Consider the following 22,874-nt stretch of genomic DNA (forward strand, 5'->3'; position numbering starts at 1 on the left):
CTCCTTTCAAGAACCTCTTTAAAGGTCTATTTGCATAACTTGACTTACTGTGTTTCCCCGAAAGTAAGGCCTACCCCCAAAATAAGCCCTAGCTTGATTTTTCGTGGTAGGCCTAATATAAGCCCTATCCAAAAATAAGCCCTAATTTGGGGGCAAGGTACACACCTAAAAATCAACCACTTACTGTTGCAGCCTGCGGTCTCCTTGCCAGCCCACTTCTTCTGTGGCATCCCCCAGCCTGCATTTTGCAGTCAGAGGCCTTTCCGGAAGGCCTGTACAGCTCAGAACCAAGCTATGGATTCCATAGCTTGGTTCTAGGCTGCAGAGGCCTTCCGGAAAGGCCTCTGACTGTGAAATGCAGGCCAGGGGACACCACAAAAGAAGTGGGCCGGCTGTGTGGGGCTGTCATTGCCAGAGGTGAGTGGAAAAGACACCCCCCGAAAATAAGACCTTGGTGCCTCTTTTGGAGGCAAAAATAAAAATAAAATAAGATTGGGTCTTATTTTCGGGGAAACACGGTATTAATCCACCTGATCCAGACATTTTGGTCCACAGTTCCTAGAATCCATTGACTTCAGACATATAGTTGGTGGGACTTGGTTGGTCCAAAGCATTAGGAGAGTAGAAGTTCTTCATGACTGATATAGCTTAGTATAACTAGCAACCAAAAGTTTTCTTACCACCTTTTCCTTGTAAATGCTGGAGATTGGGGTTAGTCTCTTGTGTCCTCCACTGAACTATGGACCGTCCATGTTAAAAATGCTTCTTGCAGGCTATGTAACATTCTTCATATTCAAAAGTCCTACCAAACGTAGACCCTTTCATTGTGGGGTGTGACTCTGTTGTACCAGTCAAGAGGCAGAAAGGAGAATAGTCTATGATATAAGGTCATGGCTGAGGGGCAGAAGTCAGGGTATCTTGAGTTCAAAATGCAGTTTCCAATGGCCCCTAACATAATTCTATCCAACTTTTCTCTTACAGCTTTAGAGTTTCATAGCTGTGTGGCATTTTTCCTTCTTCCAAATTTGGGTTGCATCCTACAAAATGTCAGGGTGGTTATTCAGGGCTTGTTTGTAGGAAACTGTCTTAGTATAGAGCCTGGGTGAAATGTTGTTGTTGTTTTTTCAATCTCATCAGTCAAATCATCAGCTTTGCACTGATGTTGTTACTAATTTGGTAGCGAAAACCAAATCTGCAAGAAGACGACCAAGCTCAGGCAGCACCAAGAGCCCCACAATATTGTACAACTTGATTTCTTTTTATTTTTCTGTGAACCAACCTCTGCCTGTTCTTACATGCTTCAATGACTCACTCAAAATCAGATGGAGCTTCAGTAGCATCGCTGTGGCAGTCATCCTGTCCTTTTCTAACTATGCTCCGCAAACACTTGATAGCATTTTGGTAGTCAGTATGCCTCTTTATGATTCTATGGAAAGGCTGCACATCTAAAATTCCTACCTATAAACCTGGTTCACACATCAGATTAAGTCCTAATATAGGCTTATTGGGCGGCACAGTGGGTCAGCAGTTAAGATGCTGGGCTTGTCAGCTGGAAAGCCAGCAGCCTGTGCGCGAGCCCCGAGTACCACACGACGGGGTGAGCTCCCTTCTTTGCCCCAGCTCCTGCCAGCCTAGTAGTTTGAAAGCATGCAAATGTGAGTAGATAAATAGGTACCGCTTCAGTGGGAAGGTAACAGTGCTTCATGACATCATGCCGGCCACGTGACCATGGAAATATCTTTGGACTTGAAACGAGATGACCCATTGCCACAAATGTTATCTGCAATAACTAGCAGAGTAAAATCCTCAGACTCCCTTCCTATAGGCATACTGGAATAATGGCTTAGCCTTATGTTCAAATCTGAATTGTATTGTTTGATCAACAACCAGTACTTAAAACAATCCTGGCCTATTATTAAACTTGATCACCATTTGCCCCTGAGGCATTCGCTGTGGTTAACTAATGAAAACCAAGGCTTTAAAAGAGGGGCTGATACGGCCCTTTCAAATTTCTACACTTGCTCACTAGCATTGCCTAAGGCAGTGTTTCTCAACGTTGGGGACTTTAAAATATGTGGACTTCAACTCCCAGAATTCCCCAGTCAGCATCACCGGCATAGTGGCCTTTCTGGACCTTGTTGCTGTTCTTTTTGGCAGGTGGGGGGAGGTCACCCTGAAGACAGCCTCTCTAGCAATCCTGGTCTTCTCCACAACCATGTTGCTCTCCCTGCCCAGACCAGCTCGCTTCCTGACCTCAGTAGAGGACAGTCTTCAGATGCCTTTAGCGGTAAGGCTGAGTTGCACAATTCGAATGCTGAATCTCAAAACCCCAGTCTCTCGGCTGGTGCAAGGTAGGGTGCTGGACAAGTGAGCTAATGACCTCTTGCAAAATTACAGTTGACACATTCCCTTTATAACTGAAGGAAAGGAACCAAAGCAGGTGATTCTTCTCTGTGAAATGTATCCTCCTCCTTCATGTCTATGGGGATTCTCAGTCATCCAGGTCATTCTGACTGTCAGAACTGAAGAAGTCTCTTGAACTAGAAGCAAAATGTCTTCAAGAAAAAACAAAGGAAGTCCAGTTGCCCTTTTGGAAAAAAAAAACAAACCATTCTTTGGGATCTCTCTCTTCATATGAATCTGCAACTCAGAATCAAAAATTATTTCATTAATTATTATTTTAGATGTTTTATTTTTAGTTTTTTTTAATCCTGCCTTTATTATTTTTATAAATAAGTCAAGGCAGTGAACATACGTAATATTTCTTCCTCCTATTTTCCTCACAATAACAACCATGTGAGATCACTTGGGCTGAGAGAGAGTCCAAAGTCCCAGCGGGCTTCCATTCTTAAGGCAGGACTAGAACTCGCAGTCTCCTGGGATTGGCCCAAAGTCAGCCAGCCAGCTTTCGTGCCTAAGACGGGACTAAACCTTACAGTCTTCTGGTGATTAGCCCAAAATTACTCCAGCCGGCTTTTGTGCCTAAGGCGGGACTAGAACTCACAGTCTCCTGGTGATTGGCCCAAAGTCACCCAGCCGGCTTTCGTGCCTAAGGCGGGACTAAACCTTACAGTCTTCTGGTGATTGGCCCAAAATTACTCCAGCCGGCTTTCATGCCTAAGGCGGGACTAGAACTCACAGTTGGCCCAAAGTCACCTAGCCGGCTTTCATGCCTAAGGCAGGACTAAACCTCACAGCTTTCTGTTTTCCAGTCTGATGCCTTAACTACAACGATGTTGAAGATTTCAACTTATATCAGGTTGTAGGTTAGAAGAAAGGGTGATTTTCCTACATTTCTCATTTTATCCTTGGGTCAACCTTATATTTGGTTCGGTTCCATTGCAGGCTTAACTGGGGGCCTGGGAAGGGCCAGCGTCTCCTCTGGCACCAGCGAGATCAAGCGGGAGGACAAGGAGGATGACGAAAACACATCCGTGGCTGACAATTCAGAAGAGGAGAAAAAGGAACTGAAGCCATCTCGAAACAGAACAAGGTGCTCACTGAACAGGTCTCAACCTTTCTCTGTTCCCTTTGGAGGCTAACCGGGCAGGACAAAATCCTGACCCTATAAGGAAAGCCTAAGGCGAAACAGCCTTCTCTAAATACCTTTCAGTCTTGGGGAGAATCCCCCCACAGTTTTCAAACCTCTAGGAACCTCCCACCAATATTAAAGGGCCAACCTCTTGCGAAACTGGGGCAGGTTGTCTTGTTGGAGAAATGGATCAGGAAGAACCTCCATCTAATTTTTTATTCATTTTATTTATCAAATTTAGAAGCCCTCCATCTCCCTCATAGAGAAGGAGAGATTTTCCAGCTCAGGCAATTCCTTTGGCTGGCTAATCAAAAGAAGATAAAAGATATTGGTGGTGGTTTGTTTGTTTGTTTGTTTGTTTTTTCAAATTGATTTTAGTTTTATTCGATGTGTGCATCTTTTCAAATTTTGCTCCTTTTCCCTGAGAAATTGTGGAGAAGCAGAACCACCCTACTGAGACAACGTGACTTAATAGTTTTTGGTTCTATTTATCTCCCCTGATCCTTTGTCCCCCCCCCTCCCCCCGCCATTTCCCTGCAAAGGTCCTGAGGAGAGGAGAAAGGCATGGCTTACTTCCTTGAGCCTCTCTTTTATCCCACACAAATGTAAAATGTCAACCCAAATTTTATTTAGGGAATACAGCTTCATTCACAACATTGGGGGGGCCCTGTCAGGCATGCATGTAGTAAATATTGACCAAAGATGGCAAAATAGATTAATTTCTACCTTTCCTTTTCAATTATCTTAAAAGAAAAAAAAAACACCATTGTGATGCTTGTTTTTTGTCGTGTGTGCATGTAGGGGTGCGCACATGCGTGTATTATATGTATTACAGTTTTCCTTTTTTTTTTGTGAACATATTCCGGTGCCGAGGTGTGCACACACGAAAAATGTCCCCCCTTCTCCTTGTTTCATTCTTATTTCAAATTATCAGTCAAGATGAGGATGAGGAGGACGACCTTCTTCCCCCAGAGCAAAAAGCTGAGCGAGAGAAAGAGAGGCGGGTGGCCAATAACGCTCGGGAGCGCCTGCGTGTCCGCGACATCAACGAGGCCTTTAAAGAGCTTGGGCGCATGTGCCAGCTACACCTTAACAGCGAAAAACCACAGACCAAACTGCTAATCCTACATCAGGCTGTGTCGGTTATTCTGAATCTGGAACAACAAGTTAGAGGTCAGTGGAGGCTTCCGATGTGGTGACGTTTCGGAACGGCATGGGGCTGTCTGTCTGATCCTTTCAACCTTGCCCCCGGCCCACCGTGGTGGGCAGGCCTGCCCGACGCTCTCCATCCTGCTGACGTTTTCCTGCATCCCTTTTTTTTTTTTTTTTTTTAATGACGATGCCTTAAGTTTGGTTTTGTGTTTTACTTCTCTGTTCCATTTTGGTTTGGTTTTTTGTTTTGTTTTTTGCATCCCCTGTAATTCCTGTGTTGCATTTGGAATAAGAAAGGAGCTGCACTTTCTGCATGCCAGCCAGCCTCGTGCCTGTGCGGGAACTCTTTGCTTTTCTCTCCGTTCTTCCCTTCTCTGCTACTTAGCGCTGGAGAGGGCGGCCCACCCTGGACCTCAGCGCTTTGTTGCTAAATATGGGGAAAGGGCAGCGTCTGCAAAGATCAAGTTTCTCGTGCAAACCGAGGATGCGTTCACAGCAAAACCATATAATACCATATCCTTCTTTCCAGCCCTGGCCTCCTAGAACATTTTCGTACACACCTCTTAAGTACAGATAGTGCTCGGCTTAACAAACATTTGTTTAGCAACCATTACGACGGCACTGAACAAAGTGCCTTATGACCATTTTTTACATTGACAACACTTGTAGCATCCCCCAGGGTCACGTGATCAGAATTCAGACCTTTGGCAATGGGCCTGTATTTATGACGGTTATCCTGTCCTCGGGTCCTGGGATCACCTTTTGTGACCTTCTGACAAGCAAAGTCATTGGGGAAGCCCGGTTCCCTTAACTACTGTGCCGAGAAAAGTCATAAAATGGGGCAAAGCTCACTTAGCAAATGTCTCACTTAGCAACATAGATGTTGGGCTCAACTGTGGTCGTAGGTCGAGGAGTGCCTGCAGTAAAGCGTAGACGTAGGGTTTGGGAAATCCTCAGCACTGAAAAGAAATGGTACCATGTCTTCAAAGTTACTATCTCTGCTTCCCCACTCGAGATCTTGTTTTGGTGGGAGAATTTCGTTATCCTGTGATAAAAATTCCCTGTGGAAAATACATGACTGTAAATCCCTCTGCCTAGAATAATCTCAAGATACATGTTGTGTAGTCTGTGGTGTAGCTCTTCAGGGTGCCTCTCTCTGCCCATCACCAGGAATGACTGAATTTGGACCATGAGTGATACCTTGAAAAGGAGGTATACAGGGAGAATAGGGAACATACACCTGGGAGACACATCTGTGTCCGAGCTTGTGGTAGTGTTAAGATCTGGGATCAGCACCTTGTAGCATTGAAAGATGCTCAGAGGACCTGGGATTTTTACTTACATCGAAATGTGTCAGGTCCTGACTTTGAAGGTCATTTTCTGTCTATAACCCAAGTCTTCCAATCCCACCGTGGTCACAGATCCCAACTTAAACCTCAGAAGTCATCAATCGTCCCTGCAGAAGTAGAATTCAGGGATCACTGTTAGGATTCTAGGATGCAGGATGTCGCGGAGGAAGGAAGGAGAGAAATTTGAAAATGGGTCTCTGCAGCTACCCTAGAGCAGTGGTTCTCAACCTTTCTAATGCCGTGACCCCATAATACAGTTCCCCATGTTGTGGTGACCCCCAACCACTTATACATCACTGGGTGCCAGGGGCGTGGCCAAAGGGGGAAAAAATGGCGGACAGCCTTGTTTGGCGACCCCCGTGAAATGGTTGTTCAACCCCAAATGGGGTCCCGACCCACAGGTGAGAACCATTGCCCTAGAGGAAAGATGGACTCCCACCAAGTGTAGTTGTGCTAATTTTATTTTCTGCTGGGAATGCTGTAAACGCTTGGCTGTGCATGTGAACATCTAACCTTCCTTTCTTGGAAACCCATCCCGTGGGGTTTATCTTGGCAGATTTGACTCTTTTCTTTTCCTCAAGAGAGGAAGCGGCTGTATTTACCATCAGGATCCACAGCCTGTTTTGTACTCCGCTGTCATGTTGCAATGCTGGAATTCATTTATGCTTTTCTCTCCTTCACTTTTCTTTTCTCTTTTTTGCCTGTCATAACATGTATAACTTTGATTTCCTTGTCCAACGTTTTCTTGTTCTTCTCCCCTTCTCCCCCATCCTTTACCTGCTTTCCTACAGACAGTCCCCAGCCGTGACCTCTCGGTGGTTCCCACCCTCTACCTTGTACTTGCTGCTTGCTCAGAGAGAGAGAGAGAAAAAACAGGAATGGGGAAGTGGGTTGGCGCAGGGAGCGGGAAAGGAACGATCTGTGAGAGGAAGAGTTGGCGCAGGGTCCTCTCATTTGCAGTTCTTCAGGCTTTGGGTTTTTGATTTCCAAAAAATACAGAGCATTTTACCTGAAATAGAAGATTAGTAAAGTTTTGCCTTGACTGGCCAGCAGTTGGCATTCCTACATTTAATGTCCCTGGGGGGGGGGGACATTTTTCTATTGGATTTTTTTGTGGAGCCCTTGGTTCATTCTGACTTGGCTGTTTTCTTGCAGATATTCCATTAACCAATTAGGTAACATCAGTGCTAGCACTTTCCTAGCGCTGATGATGTTACCTAGTTGGGTAATGAAATGTCAGCAAAAACACAACCGAGCTCAGAAAACACCAAAGACCTCACAGATCAACCCTGAGATACAAATATTCCCTTCTAGGGAAATTTTTGATCCCTTGGACATTTTTATAAAAGATCTTAACAAGGGAGAGGATCCATCAGATGAGCCTCATATTTCTGAGAGTTGACATCTGTCATCCTAGAAAAGGCAGCCCAGAACAGTTTTTCCAGCAAAAACGCAGTGAAGATTAAAGTTAGAACGGGACTCTCATTACATACAGGCGTCTACTTCTTATAGTACCTTGGATGGGTTTTCTGCAGGACTTTCTCTTCTCCCTTTCAATCTCACCAATTACAAATTTATTTAAGAATTTATTAAGTTGCTATCCTTTTGAGAGGGTGCTACTTTATTTTATATAGGCCAAAACACTGTGGAATATCTAGCCGGTGTTAACCAGGCAGCACTGATAGCTGATAGCTATTCTCAATACTCTTCTAAAGTTTAAATTTGCTTTGGGATAAGAGTAAGTTTGCACAGGTTATTATAGCACATGAAAGGACTGAATTCCTCTTGACAAGAGCCACAGATCCGAAGGGTTAAATGTAGCCCCAAGAGTTCGGATACAGTTTTAATTTTGTTTGCTGCAGTCCTCAATTTATATTTCCTCAAATCATAGCTAGCTATTACAGTTCCTATTGGATGTGGGTGTGTAGGTTTAGTTTTAAATTGACTTTGACAATCCTTTAAATAATTATGAATTTAAAATGGGAACTTGGCTTGGAAATATGTCCTGCTGCATTCAGTGAGACTTGCTTTTAAGCCGTATTGATAACTCCCATGCAGGTGTAGCAAAAAAAATTAACCAGACCATGGTTATTATTGGAAAAATAACAGTCAACTTGGTTAATTTCAAACTTGGTTACTTCAAGTGTTGCTTAGTTTGTTGTGGATAGATTTTGCTTGGATAACTTGTAGTTCGGTGTATTAGGTGTTAATTCTGGGATAATGGCTTTAATTCTGTAACTCAGATGAGTAAACTGGGTGGATCCATTACCTTGTCTGAATTTTGAAGGCATACCAAAAGGAGATGGCACTTAAATGAGCCCTACATTTTTAGCTACAATTTTTAAATCCATTGGATCTAAAATTCATTCTGGATTTAGGCTGAATTCCCAGACAAGATCATAGGAGAATCCAGATTGACATTTGACTGTGAAGCTTACCCAAAAGGGTCATTTTCAGAGTGAAGTTTCCCAAGCAGTAAGTGAATCACTGAAAAGAGAAAGTAATTGGGAAGTTGGTTTTGGATGGTTCTGGATATTAAAAATCAAGAGATTAACAGTTACCGGGATTGGTATTACTCTGGTTTACCATTTATAGTTAGTAGGCTGGAAATGAAAAGCACACATAAAAACATCCTACTTTGCTTTGCTAGTTGGATAAGAACAGGGTTGCTTAATTCCAAGCTTACTATACAGGTCCTAGAATTGTGCCTTCACATACTATTTCAATAGGAAATCTTTTCCAGTGCAAAATAGTTGCCTCGTGTCCTCAATTTTCACTATTGGGGACATCCAACTATGCCTTGTCAAAAGAAGGCAATTATATCTACCTCTTAAAGGATTTTTTTTTCTTTTTCTCTTTTTTGCTCTGGGGAAAAAGGCTGTCCCTGTATAAAGATAGGACATGATGGGGCAACATGGGAGGGAAAAGGATTTCCAAGGTTCAATCCGCCGAAGTTTAAGGTGCTGCCAATGCTCATAACTATTTTAGATGGGATCAGTCTTGATTATGCTGAGTTTGATTATACCTGGAAGGTACAGTATTTTGCCGGAGTGGGTGGCTTGGGGGAAGATGGCCAATATTTCAGATAAGCAAGCTATTCTTTTTTAGATGTAGATCTTTCCAGAGCTGGTACAGGTAGTCCTCGAATTACAGTCATTCTTTTAACAACTGTTCAAAGTTACGACGCTGCTGAAAAAAGTGACTTGTGACCAGTTCTCACACTTACGACCATCCCTGTGTCCCTACGGACACATGATCAAAATTTAAGCACTTGGCAACCAGTATGTATTTACAACAGCTGTAGCATCCATTTGCGACCTTTCCAGGGTGCTTCTGACAAGCAAAGTCAGTAAGGGAGATCGGGTTTGCTTAACAACTGCATAATTCATTTAAGGAGTGAACGGTCGTAAAATTGGATGCAACTTATTTAATGACTGCTTTGCTTATTTCTGCTGCATAGACTCTATTCATGGCAAGTGTTAGGAAGCCACTTTGCAAAGCCAGTGGCAAGTTGTGACTTTTATTTTCTATTTTCAAATGGCCCTCTTCCTGTAAGAGAAGGAGTGGCAGAACCTGGGGATGGAGTCAAAAGAGGACTCGGCCTAGAGTCTCGAAGTAGCCACAAATGGATTAAGTCTAACCCCTCTTGAATTTTGTTAAGCCTTAGCTAGCACCAGAATAGTGCTAATCGTTAGTTAGATTCCCATGCACAGGCATGAGCAATAAATGACTTTAAATTAAAATTTCACCTGTGATCCTGGTCTTTCCTACCTGACACTTCTTTTCTCATCCTGCTTTCAGATCCCTGTGAGCGCAATGTTTTCCCCATTAACTGAAGAAACTAGGAATCACTTAAGGCACTCAACAAATGAAGTTTAAGTTCATAATGATGGGCTTCAGATTTTGTAAGCGAGGCCATGTCCAAACACACACTAGGCAATAGTGCTGGAGAATCCTGAACTAATGACAGCCATTTTAAAGAACATGGACCAGATGTTTCTCTCTGGTCCCTCCCAGCAGTTAGAGCAGCTCAATAAAAGTTGAACAGCAAGAAAAGAGTCAGTGAACCAAAATACAAAGCAGAATTTGTTCTTGGTTGAAAATGACTACTACATTGTATGGATTTGACAATCCAGGAAATGACTTGTTCTTGAGGATATTGTTTTTTAGTTATGTCCACCAGCAAGGAGAAATCAAGTAAGAGAGATGAGGTGGAATGCATTAGCATGCATTCTGAAAGCCCTACAAATCAGATTCTCTAAAACCATCCTTTCCAGCTTGGCGGCCCGGCCCAGAACAGGGGAGTGGGGGGTGGATCGTGAATGGCAGGCGCACCTGCGCATGCACAGCTCAGTTTCTGCGAGCAGTGGGCTCGCGTGCCCTCCACTTGCTCGAATGGAGCACAAGTGACGGGTGCTTGAATAGAGGGCGCTTGTGCTCTTGCGCAAAGTTCCACTTGTGTGAGGGGAGTTTCACACGCACATGTGCTTGCTCATCTCTCCCGCAGTCTGGTTTCAAACAAGCTATAGCCCGGGGATTGGAGGCTCCTGCTGTAAAATCTGTTCATCCCTTTCTGCTGATAGGCTCTTTATATGTTGGGTTTTGTGTTTCATTGGGTGGCCCCTATTGGCATTCTGTCAGAAGCAAATTGATCTTTGTTGCCTGCATTGGGACTTGTGGCAGAGGAGTAAGAACTGAAATACAGATAATCCTCAACGTAGGATTGTAATGGACCCTGCCCATTATGGTCATGATGTAGGAGATGACCAGGCTGAGCCCCAGGTCGGGGTCAAACGCATCCTCAGTCTGGAGTCACCAAAGTCCAGCCCTCCTTGAAGTCCATTGACTTACCTGGTGCCAATTTTTCTTGACCATTAGATCAGATTATGTAGATGACCTGACTGAGTCCGAGGGAGGGGTTAAACACGTCACCAGTCATGAATCACTGCACCCCCCACAAGCATCTAAGTCCAGCCCACCTTGAATGGCTTTCTTATCTCCCGCTCATTTCCCTTGACCATTAGTAGGTCAGATTTTTGCAGAGAGCTTAAGCATGCAGTAAAGCTTTATACACATTTGAACTACCTGATTCTTCTGAATTCCCTGGCGCTTGACAGATTATCATTTATAGGTTGCGTGGAATAAATTTGTAGTGCTTTTGAACTCTGTCCTGGCTCCTGACTTCTTGCACCTGACACATATGTTGTAACAGTTATAAAAATGCATCGGTCACGTGACCAGTCCTATTTTACAACTTTTTGTGATGGCCATTAAGGGACGCACCACCGTTGTTAAGCAAACCAATAATTCACTGTGGGAATGGTTTTGCTAAAAACTGAGTGTAAGTGCTGTTGTTTGGCAAAAACCATCATAAAACGTAGTCATGTGATCACAGGACACTGCAAATGGCCATCAGCGTGGCCATGTTGCCGAGCACCCCAAGTTCGGTTATGTGACCGTGGAGGGGGGCCTGATCTTCACGTATTCAGGTCATAAGTCCCCTTTTTCAGATTGGTTGTAACTTTGATCCATCACAAATCAAGGACTACATATGTGAGAGATCGATTTCCTGAGGACATTTTGGATGGGCTGGGCAATTTTTGTGCACCGTTTCTTGGTATTTATTTTTCTTTTTTGTTTTTGAGGACTCATGTCTGGTGTTGAAGTGGCATCACAGACCACTTTTTTCGTGTTTGGTGAGGGGAAGAATTACAAGATTCTATACTCTTTGTGCTTAACTATGCAAGTAGATGTACTGCTACAAAGCACAATCTGAGGGTGCTCTGGAAGCCATAAAATGGTATGGGGCTCCAGGCTATAGATTGCCCATCCTTTTTAAAGCCCATTATTTTTAATGCTTAACTTGGATTTTGCTTCCCTCCCCCCCCCTTCCTTTCTAAAGCAGAGAGAAAGGCATTGCAAGTCTGATTTTTAATTCCCTAAGAGGAAATAAAAACAAATGCAAGGACAATACAGATTCCTACTATTTAAGGCGTAAATCTTTAAGCCAGTCTTTGGTGGGGAGAGGGAAGGACAAAGTTCCCACTTTTGCATTACCGATTGCTTTGTTGTTTGCAAACCGTGATTCTCTCGACTTGCAAAGGAGAGTCTTAACTTGAGCTTTGAGCACTACTGGTTTCATCTGACGAAGGAAGTATTAATTTCACGTAACAGTTTTCTGTTTCTTTAAATAGACCGTCTAGGAAATAAAGGGCAGAGGATCTTAATCCTGCCCCAGAGTCCTTGGCAGCTTCTTATCTCTAGGGTGCAATTCAAGGGTTCTGCTATGATCAATTGGCCTGGCCCATCTTGGCTTGTAGTGGCTTGTGGACATTTTTCCACCACACCTTGGCACCGTCCCCCTCTCTCTTCCCCACCCCGATTCCCGAGTCACTTTTTGCTCCCTGACTAACCCCTGTGGTGCTGTGTGAACCCAGCAGTACGGATGAGGCGCTATCCCTGGAGGACAAAGATCTGAGGGACCGGGAGAGGCGGATGGCCAATAATGCAAGGGAGAGGGTGCGCGTACGGGACATTAACGAGGCCTTTAAAGAGCTGGGACGCATGTGCCAGATGCACTTAAAAACAGACAAAGCACAGACCAAACTCATCATCCTTCAGCAAGCAGTACAAGTCATTCTAGGCTTGGAACAGCAAGTACGAGGTACGGCGCTAGGGGTGCCCCCCCACCCTGAGGTCATTCTCTTGCATGGGTGGGAGGCTGTCTCTTTCCGGGATGTCCCCTACATGCCCTTCTTCGCATGAGTGTCTTCTATGCCTGTCCCTTCCATCCTTTGCTCAGGGTGCTACGTTTTGGTTGCAAAGACTTCTTAAGTTTTGCTTTGCTTTATTGCTCTGTCAGCTGCACATGGACCACTGCGGAAATGATCCCCAAAAGACCGAGGGTCATTCTGTGTCTAGAATGAAGGCTAAACAACCCGTGACTTTTCAGAGATGGGAGTATGCAGAGTCTAAGTATATCCATCCGAACTCGCTATCCAGAGCCCTGATGCCTGTTTAGAGACTGGCTGACCACTAAGTGGCAGCAAAGCGTGAGAATTGTCTGGTTTCTCTTTGCTCCCATCTAGTGACCATCTGCGCTGATAGCAGACAAACCCGATAGTGGTAGCCTTACCGCAGTTCCCCCAGACCTTGCTGTTTCCCTCGCTAGGATACTTTCTCTCACTTGTGCAGCATGTATATTCATCCTCTGTTTTTCCACTCTTATGCTTCTTGGGGAAGACAGCAGAAAGACTGCTCATTGCAAGATATTTACTCCCATCTAGGTTTTCTCCTCCTTCCCATGGCGCGTGTTGTTTTTTTTTCTCTTTCTCCCAGAACGCAATCTCAACCCTAAAGCAGCTTGCTTGAAACGTCGCGAAGAGGAGAAAGTGTCTGGCGTGGTGGGTGATCCCCAGATGGCACTTTCGGCATCTCATGCAGGATTAGGAGATGGGCACAACCCCGTGGGACATATGTAAAGGTACTTTCTGCTGGGACTTTTCTTCAAGGGACAAAATGGGATATGCAGCTCCTTCATGTGTGAATGTTTATTTCTTTATTTACTTGCCACCTGTCTTGCTACAGGTGACTTTGGGTGGCCTACCACATTAAAAACCATTACAAACCATGAGAAAAAAATATTACTAATGACAATACAAATAAACATTATAATTAAAGATGGGGAGGGAAGGGGCAGGATGCACAGGGGAGTGTGATCTCCCATTGGCCCCTCAACTACCTCCAGTGTGATACTCCCCCCCCCCCCAAGCGAACTGGCAGAGCCAGGTCTTCGACCTCTTGCAGAAGGCCAGGAGGGTGGAAGTAGACCCTACCCCAGGAGGCAAGACGTTCCAGAGTGCAGGAAAACAAAAAGGCAGGACATAAATAAGTCAAATAAATATAAATAAATTAAAGGTAGTCCTCGACTTACTACAGTTCATTTAATGACTGTTCAAAGTTACAGCGGACTTAGGCCCAGTGGTGGGATTCAGCCCGTTCGCACCAGTTCGACAGAACCGATACCTAATGTATCTTTAGTTTGGCGAACCGGTTGTTAAAATGATGGCACTTGAAAAAAGCAGAGTCTGTGTGCGGACCTGCCTCGCGCTTGCCCCATGTCCGCCATGCTCTCCACGGCGCACTGCAGCTGATCTGAGGCGGCTGGCCAGGGACAGAAGCACTGACGAGTCTGTGCGTGCGCCTGCTACGTGCTCACCCGTCACGTCATGAGGATCGTCGGGCCACTTCCAGGAGACCACGAGGATCGTCGCACCACTCACGTGCCAAGCCTCGCAGCCTCCTGCAGCAAGCAGCAGCAGCACGATTGGCGCAGTGAGCCTCCAGGCATCCTGTAGCAAAGCGTCCTGTAGCACTGGCGTGATCAGCGCCCAACAGGAGGTGCCTCCACGCACACGCCACAGCTGTGTGGCAGCCTGAATCCAGGATCTATGGTAACCCAGGAGGAGGCCGGCAGCAGCTTGCCCGGGCATTCCTTGACCCAGAGGGCTTGGAGCCGGGTGCCTCAAGGCCTCTTCCAGTCAGCAAGAAGCCGAGCCACACGTGCCACAGCAGTAGGCAGATTGATGCCGCCAAAGCTGGCCTGGTGCTTAGCAAGAATCTGCACCTCCCCCCATGCCTTGGCCTGCACACTCATTTGTAGCTGGATGATTGATTTAGCGAAGGCACGGGGGGGGGGAGGCGGGTGGTGCAGATTCCCTGTGCACGAGAAGTTGGTAAAGGCAGAAGGCGAGCGGCAGCCCCAGCAGCAAGAAGGGCCGCCGAAAACAGTGGAGTCTGTGTGTGTGCCCCTGCCTTGCCCGAGTCAGCCATGCTCTCCATAGCGCGCTGCAGCTGATCCGAGGTGTGGAGAGCACGGCTGACGGGTGAGCATGTAGCAGGCACACACACAGATTTTGCTGTTTTCAGCGGCCCTTCTTACCAATAGGGCTCCCGCTCGCCTTCCTCCTTACGCGTGCCTGCTACACGCTCACCCATCAGCTGTGCTCTCTATGCCTCGGATCAGCTGCAGCGTGCCATGGAGAGTATGGCTGACTCGGGCAAGGCAGGCACAAAAACAGACCCTGCTGTTTTCGGTGGCACTTCTTGCCCCTGGGGCTGCCACTCGCCTTCCTCCTTTGCCAACTTCTCATGCACAGGGAATCTGCATCGCCCGCCTCCCCCACCTGTGCCTTCGCTAAATCGATCACCTGGCTAGAAATGAGGTTTAGCAGGCTGAGCGCACAGGTAGAGGCATGGGGAGGTGGGGGGGTGCAGATTCCCCGTGCATGAGACCGGGGTTTTTTTCCTCCCACTGCCGGATTTTCACTGCCATACTGTTTTAAGTTTCTTTAAAGTTTACTTGATGCAGAACGGGAAGAATCCGCATTCTGCATCAAGTAATCTTTAAAGAAACTTAAACAGTACGGCAGCGAAAATCCAGCAGCGGGGGAAAAAACCCCGTTTTTTTGAGATGCCAGGATGGCGTGCATTCACGTGCCTCCAAGCCCCTTGCTTGCTGCAAAGCCAGATTGGAGTCCTCGGGCTGCTCCTTCCAGCCTATTTCAGAGTCAGTCGAAAAGCAAAGGAAATAGTTCCCACCCCACCCAATCCCTGCGGGGCTTTGTTTCCAAAGACCCTCTGCACAGGCTCCGGACAAACCGAGATCTGGGACTGAAAAGGCAGCAATGGGAGTGAAGGGTTGTTCAAAGGAGGAGGAGGAAGGAGAAAGTGGGAGAAGTTATTCCCAACAGGTGAGGCACAACAGGGGTCAAGGTGTGGTAGGCCTGGCTGCGGGGGCCCTTCGGCACGGTAAGCGGGGAGCATGGGGCAACTGCCCCCTCCACCTGCCTCATGGCAGTGCCCCCCCGCCTTCCCCCCCCTGCAGAGAACCAGTTGTTAAATTATTTGAATCTCACCACTGCTTAGGACCCTTTTTCACACTTACAACCGTTGCAGTATCCCCACAGTCACGTGATCAAAATTTGGATGCTTGGCAACTGACTCATTTATGGCGGTTGCAGTATCCCAGGAATCATGTGATCCCCTTTTGTGACTTTCTAACCAGCAAAGTCAATGGGGAAGCCGGATTCAGTTAACAACCGTGTTACTAACTTAACAGCTGCAGTGATTCACTTAACAACTGTGGCAAGAAAAGTCGGAAAACGGGACAAAATTCACTTAACACGTGTTTCACTTAGCAACAAAAAATTTGGATTCAGTTGTGATCGTAAGTCGAGGATTTCCTGTAGCTGTTTCTGCTGTTTCTCATAAAGTGATCTGTGTAGAACAAGGGTCTTCAAACAGGCATGCCTGGCTGAGGAATTCTGGGAATTGAAGTCCACAAGTCATAAAAGGGCCATGTTTGAAGACCCCTGGTGTAGTAGAACATCCAGCTTTCTATACCCATGGTGGCGAACCTATGGTACTGCACGCAGAGCCCTCTCTGTGGGCACACGCGCCGTCGCCCCAGTCCTAGGCCTTCAGCTGGGTTTTCTAAAACCTTTTTGCTTTAAGTCTCCCCTACCGTGTGCAAAAAAAAAAAAAGTTCAATCAATTTCAACTTCTCGCGGAAAAAAAAAATCTTGCAAAGATGGAATTGATTGATTGAACTTTTTAGTCCCACCCAGTCTGCTGTTACCACTGCAGCCATGCCCACCCAATTGACCACATCCACCCTGCATCTGACGATGCATAAGTGGGTTTTGGGTTGCAGTTTGGGCACTCAGTCTCTAAAAGGTTCGCCATCACTGACCTATACCTTTTCCTTTGTTTTTTGTTTTTTTTACAGGTGATTTGTTTTTTTCCCTTGACCTGGAAGAAGATATCTGTAGGAAGAAGCAAGGACTGGGTCATTTTCACACCCCTGCTGGGTGTCTACGCCAGAAACTGCAGTCTTGTTGAAATACTGACATGGCAATGGAAATTCAGTGTGCTCGAAGGAACTTTTATTTCCCTCCACCAGAAAGGAAAAGCAACAATGTTATCCAAAAAAAAAACCACAAAACACAAAAAACCCAACAGCAAAGATTGCCTTAAACTGTATATTCTGGAACTCTTAATGCATATCCTTCAGTGGGAGGTGGGGGGAGACATTTAAGTGGCTTGCGTTCACAAAAGGCCAGCAGAAGAAATTGTGCCTATACGTTTGTTTCTTTTTTTTTCTTTTCTTTTTTTAAAAAGAACATTAGTTACAATAATTTTTTAAATGTAGAACAAACATAGTAATGCCTTTTTTGTTTTTTAAAGCTTCTTTTGCATCTCTGTTTTGTAAGCAACAAAAAAAATGTAAAAAGAGAGAGAGAGAGAGAGAGAGAGAGAAAGAGAGAAAGAAAGACTTGATGATTCCCCATGCCTTTTTCTGCTGCTGTTTCTATAGTTATTGTTGCATATTATTTTTTAAATAAGATCAACCAGAAATATTAAAAGTTTGTATTAAGAGACTGGATGTTTTTTAAAAAAGAAAAAGAAAAACAAAAGAAGAGATTGGTACAAGGGAGGATTTGTGTTTTGGCTCTGAGACAGTTGCGTGCGTTTAGCGAGCGGGTTAAAATCTTCTCTAAGGCTTGTAGCTTTCATAATTAAAAGAGAGAACGAGAGAGGGGAGAAAATACTGATTATCACCTCAGTTCCTTTTTGTCGCTTGGAATGTTGGAGGGTTGGAGGGGGAATGAATCCATCAGCTGCTAGTCTTTGTGTCATCGTGGCTTATGTCTTTCACCCAAAGGATGCAACCAGTTGGAATTCTGGGAAGTTTTCTGTTTGGTCTGGCCCTCTCCCATCTTCCCTGCCACTCAAAGCATTTCCAATCCCTCCTAACAAAAATAGAGAAAGAATGACTCACAGCATTTCTGAACATTGGTTGGAAAACATGGCTTTGAGTTGGGTGGCAGCCTCTGTGTCAAGCGCAAAGGATCAGGACCATATGTTAAGTCGCAATTCAGAAGGATTTCTTGCTCGAGCCTATACACAAGAATCTCGTTGACCAAAGTTCAAATCTGAACCGGCGCCAGATAAGGGGTCAACGGAATTCAAGGGGGGCTGGACTTGGACCATTTGTGGGAACGTAACGACTTTAAGCTGATGATGTATTTAACTCTGCCCCCTCCAGCTCTGCCTGCACTTCTACATTCTGGGAGTTTGCAGAAGTAGTCTTCAAAGGCACATAGGAGATGGAAAACCATTTGCCTTTTTTTAAGCACTGGTGCAAATTGACATGGAACAAAAGGAAGCAAAAGATCCTAACAGGTTACAGTCAGAACAAAGATCTCATGGGAGAAAAGGAACAAGAAAGCCTTACCCAGTGAAAAATAAATAAATGGAGATATAAATATATATCTATTTATCTATATATAGATATATATAGATATATATGTATGTATATCGCCAGAGAGAGAGAGTGGTATGCAGAATCCAAGTTGCTGTTGTGAAAAAAAATACACACACCAAAGAAGACGCATCAATGAACTCTCCTACCCAGCTTGGCAATGCTTCACGTCTCAGAACATGCTGCTGCCATCGCCCGTTGCATTTCTGCAGAAAATGCTGGTGGGGTGGCTCCAACTTTTCCCCTGATCCCCGTGTGCTCTCATGTGAGATCTTCCCCGTTCTTCATGGACAGAGAAGGAGAATATTGATGTCTCCCCGATGCCAGGGAAATCCCCTGTAAGATTGCTTCACCCCTGGGGAGGAAGAAAGGTATCCTGTATGCAGTATTTCTCAACCTCAACAACTCAAAGATAAGTAGACTTCAGCTCCCAGAATTCCCCAGCCAGCGTTGCCGGCTGGGGGATTCTGGGAGTTGAAGTCCACCTATGTTCGAGTTGCTGAGGTTGACAAACAGTGATCTAATGCCACTGAGAGAGGTTATTATAAAGGGCTCCATGGGGATTGACTTTTCTGCAAAATGTCTGCCTTGACCTCTCTGTAAAAAGGGAGAAAAGACCAGACACTGTACCTTTTGATGACAAAGGAAATGCCAGCCAAGTCAAATTGGCATGATCTCTTCCATTTTGTCCTCTGCTTTGACTGAATTGCAGAATTCTTGTTTTCTGATCACAGGAGTGACTTCTGCACAAAAGTGGAAATAGGAGGAAAGTTCTGAAGAACATAGGAGAAGAAATGTTGCAAAGGTCCTCCGGAGAGCCCTGACCTTCCCTCTCTTCCTTCTCTCTGTTCCATGGGCAAAGTTGGAAACCAGGATTGGGTTGTCGCTGGGTTCAAATGGCTTTGCACGGACTGAGGGAGCAGAATGGCACTTGCAATCCAAACCACATTTTCTTATCACCACCATGGTGATATGGGTTCTGCAAAGCAGAAAGGCTGGCCAGGTCCTTCTAGTGCCAGATCTCCCCAAATCTCTTTCTAGTCCACCAGCATGAAACGAGCTTCTCCTTTAATTATGTTTTCGTTTTGTTTTGATTGCTTAAAGGTATTTCTGTTGAAAGGGGAGCATCTTTCCAAGGTATGTCTACACTACAAGCGCTAAGCTAGTTTCAGATCACTATCTGGAGAAAGTGTTGCTCCACTGTAGAACTTTTAAGACAGGTGGACAGCTGGCTGAGGAATTCTGGGAGTTGGAAGTCCACCCATCTTATAAGTTGCCAAGGTTGAGAAACCCTGAGGAATCCTGCAGGCTGATAACAATGTTAAGAGCTCTTGGTTCATGAATGTCTGCATTCTCAGTGGGACCCTCTTAAAACTACGTTTTGCAGATCTCCTGTATTTAGGAACTGCCGTAGCCAGAAACGGGTTTGAAACCAGTTTTAGGTTTGTAATATAGATGTGTCCCAAAGTCTCTTGGGATATTTATTTTGGGGGGGGGGGTTGTTTAGGAGACAAAAAGGGACGAGCAGAAAAAAAATTCAAGTTGTCATGGGAAAAATGTAACATGTTTTGTTATCAAAAATAAGGGTTCAAGAATGCAGAGAACAAAATGTAACTTGATTCCCATTAAGATATATTTTTTTAGAAGGGGTGGGGAAGGCTGTGTATCTTTCAGTCCTTGTAGAGTGTTTTAAGGGTTCTTTTGTTATTATGGGTTTTTTTATATTAAAAAAATGATTTGTTTTGCTTTGGGAGGGCTGCCTCAAGCCAGACACAGTTTAATCATGGCAATGTCTTATGGAAATGAATGGACTAACTTAAGTCTTTCGGTGGACTTAAGTTTTATCTAACTGTATATGGGTTGGAGTCTTGGTGTTTGCTGCCTATGTGTAAAAATCCAGCTGTACTTAACTGGCTGAGATCCTTGTTATTAAATCAGATACACATTATAGTTTTTAAAGATATATATATATATAGTATAAATAAATAAAATATATATATATATGCCTAACACCAATAAAAAAGGGAAAAAGAAAGAAAAGTATTGGGGGGAGGGAAAGGGGCAAGATAGTTTAAAAATAATTTTTTGGGACTGATTCAGAATTACTGGGATGGGGAGCACGGGGGTTAAAGTTGTGTTTCTGAGTGCCTCAAGATATGGATTGTGTTCATTTTTAAAAAAAATATATATATAATAATTTTATACAAGTGTCAAGAAAAAAAACAGCTGGCTGGATTATTTGGAATTTTTAAATAATCCTTAACTTTTTTAAAAGTAGAATTTTGAGAACTGTCCTGTATATAACAGTAATGTAGCAATAAATGTGACATTTTATAACAATATTACCTTTTACCCTTTCCCCAGATCTGTCTTTCAGATGTTGTATACCTATCAATGAAAAAAAAGTTGTAATAAAGGTTTTACCTTGTACTAAAACTACCTCTGGTAGTCTTTTTGTTTCTATCACCTGCTAGACTGAAATTTTGCGATTTTTTGATGTTGCAACTGGAACATTACTTCTGCTTTTTCTTTTCCCTATAAACCATGCTCCTTAAGTCATAACCCAGAACAAAATGAAGGTGCATTTTTAGAGGAGAAAAGCATTCATTGTGGAAGGAAAACGAGCAAGACTGCACTGACATCCATCGCTATCATAAAAAAAATAAAATCTGAAACTAGAGTTCCTGTTTCTGCATCAGGCAAAAGTCAGATTGCTGAAAAAAATTGGCACATTTTTAAAATTATGTATTTATTTGTTAAATTTATGGAGCCAACCATCTCACATATGTGACTCTAGCACAGACAATTAAAATAACAAAAACATTTAAAAATATTAAAATGCAAGTTTTTTTAGTTTACAAGTATAACAAAAAGCAGAGAAGAGTGCATTCCAAAAATATGAACAATGCAACTTCTTCACAAATTCTATCCTTTCGCAGGATCCCCAGGGTTGCTGTAAAAGCCATATTTTAAATGATTTCTGGAAAGTCATAAAGGTCATAACCTCACCTTGATAGGAGGGAATGATGTTCCAAAGAGCAGATGCCACCACAAAAAATGCTGTCCTGAATCCTGGCAGATAAAACTCCTTAGTAGATAGAATCCATAACATGCCCTTTCTGTTGGCTCTGATGAGATACTAAATGAATAACTTAGCCCCCTGCCATGTAGGTCTTCAATTCAGCACCATGAATTGAACTGAGCAGCAGACTGGCAACCAACACAGCTTGTGGAATAGAGGTATGACATGTGCAGGTCTAGGGGCACACATAATTACCTGCACTGAGGCATTTTGCACCAACTGAAGCTCCCAGATGCTCTTCAAGGGCAACCTTTCCCAGCATTAGAGGTTGTTTTTTGCATTTCTGAGGTAGTATAATTTGAGCCTGGTCTATTTGAGCCTCAGGTGAGAACTCTGGGTTGATTTGTTTGATGAACTATTGCAGGGGTGTCAAACTGGCGGCCCGTGGGCCAGATGTGTCGCGTGCAGGTCACCCTCAGCTCCACAAAGGCAAAAATATTGCGATACATCATGCTACATCACGTGATGTGATCAAGTTTGACACCCGTGCTCTATTGCTTTGTTTTCTGGGCTGATCATGGGAATCTCAGGACTTTTCTCCAACACCAAACCTTAGAAATGTCTCCAAGTTTCTAAAGGGTCAATACTTTGTATCATGCTTCAAAATCCATCTTCTGCTTCCATTGAGTGTCACAGGAAATGCCATTGCTGTCTAATACTTCTCCAAAAATATAGTTCAGAGGTATCTATTATGTTTCTCTTGCACTTTCTCAAGACTTTGTTTTCACTGAACCACCAGAAAGATTGTTGCTTTAACTATGATCTTGATTGTCATTGAAATGGTCTTATTCTTCACTATTTTGTCTTATGTTGGTCACTGCCTTGTTCCTTTGGATTAACCTCAACCACTGTCTACTGTCCAGACTCCAAGTACATAGAGCTATTTTTTATCTTTTTTGCTGTCAATTGCAAGTTTACAAAGTATGCAGGTTGATATTTTTTCTTTCTGATATTCAGTAAAGTTTTCACTTTTTCTTTTGTAACAAGCTATGTTCTTTATTTTAGTAATACAAATATATCACCTGTTTCTTTCGAAGTATTAAGTTTTCAACTTCCAGTTTTTATTCCCACAGGTCTGTTCCATCTTGCTCCAATTGTACTTAATATGCAGGCCATATGTCTGTTTAATTTATATAAAGAATATAATGGTTGAGAAACAATATGTATCCTCGTCTCAGGCAATTTGCTATTATTGGTTACATACATTCCAAGCTCAAGCCTCTTGAGTAACTCCAAAGTTCTCCAAAGGCATTAAGCTACCTAGGCGTCCTATCATTCCATAGTAGCATGCTCAATTAAGATTGGGACTTTATTGTCCAAACATTTTGAAAAGAACTCTTGGGAAAAGGTTGGCTTGACCCAAGAATGTGTAGTCACCCCCCTTTAAAAAAAAAAAAAGCTTGTGCTAAGATTTCCATTATAGTGCCGCAATTT

The 22,874-nt window shown here is 44.0% G+C and overlaps 1 protein-coding gene across 2 annotated transcripts in view; it reads left to right on the plus strand.

Moving 5' to 3' along the window:
* Positions 1–20,794, plus strand: part of TCF3 (transcription factor 3) — a 70,599-nt gene extending 49,805 nt beyond the window's left edge. Inside the window, exons 12-16 of one of the 2 annotated variants that reach the window (XM_039328462.1) lie at positions 2,158–2,287; positions 3,346–3,508; positions 12,471–12,697; positions 13,372–13,516; positions 16,823–20,794. In XM_039328462.1, the coding sequence (XP_039184396.1) occupies positions 2,158–2,287; positions 3,346–3,508; positions 12,471–12,697; positions 13,372–13,514 (663 nt within the window). In that variant the 3' untranslated portion in view covers positions 13,515–13,516; positions 16,823–20,794. The remainder of the gene's footprint in view (positions 1–2,157; positions 2,288–3,345; positions 3,509–12,470; positions 12,698–13,371; positions 13,517–16,822) is intronic. The other variant, XM_039328463.1, reaches the window with a different exon arrangement.
* Positions 20,795–22,874: the final 2,080 nt, after the last annotated feature.

This window comes from Crotalus tigris, unplaced genomic scaffold, assembly GCF_016545835.1.
Source record: "Crotalus tigris isolate CLP2741 ecotype Arizona unplaced genomic scaffold, ASM1654583v1 scf7180000024379.1109085, whole genome shotgun sequence".
NCBI lineage: Eukaryota > Metazoa > Chordata > Lepidosauria > Squamata > Viperidae > Crotalus > Crotalus tigris.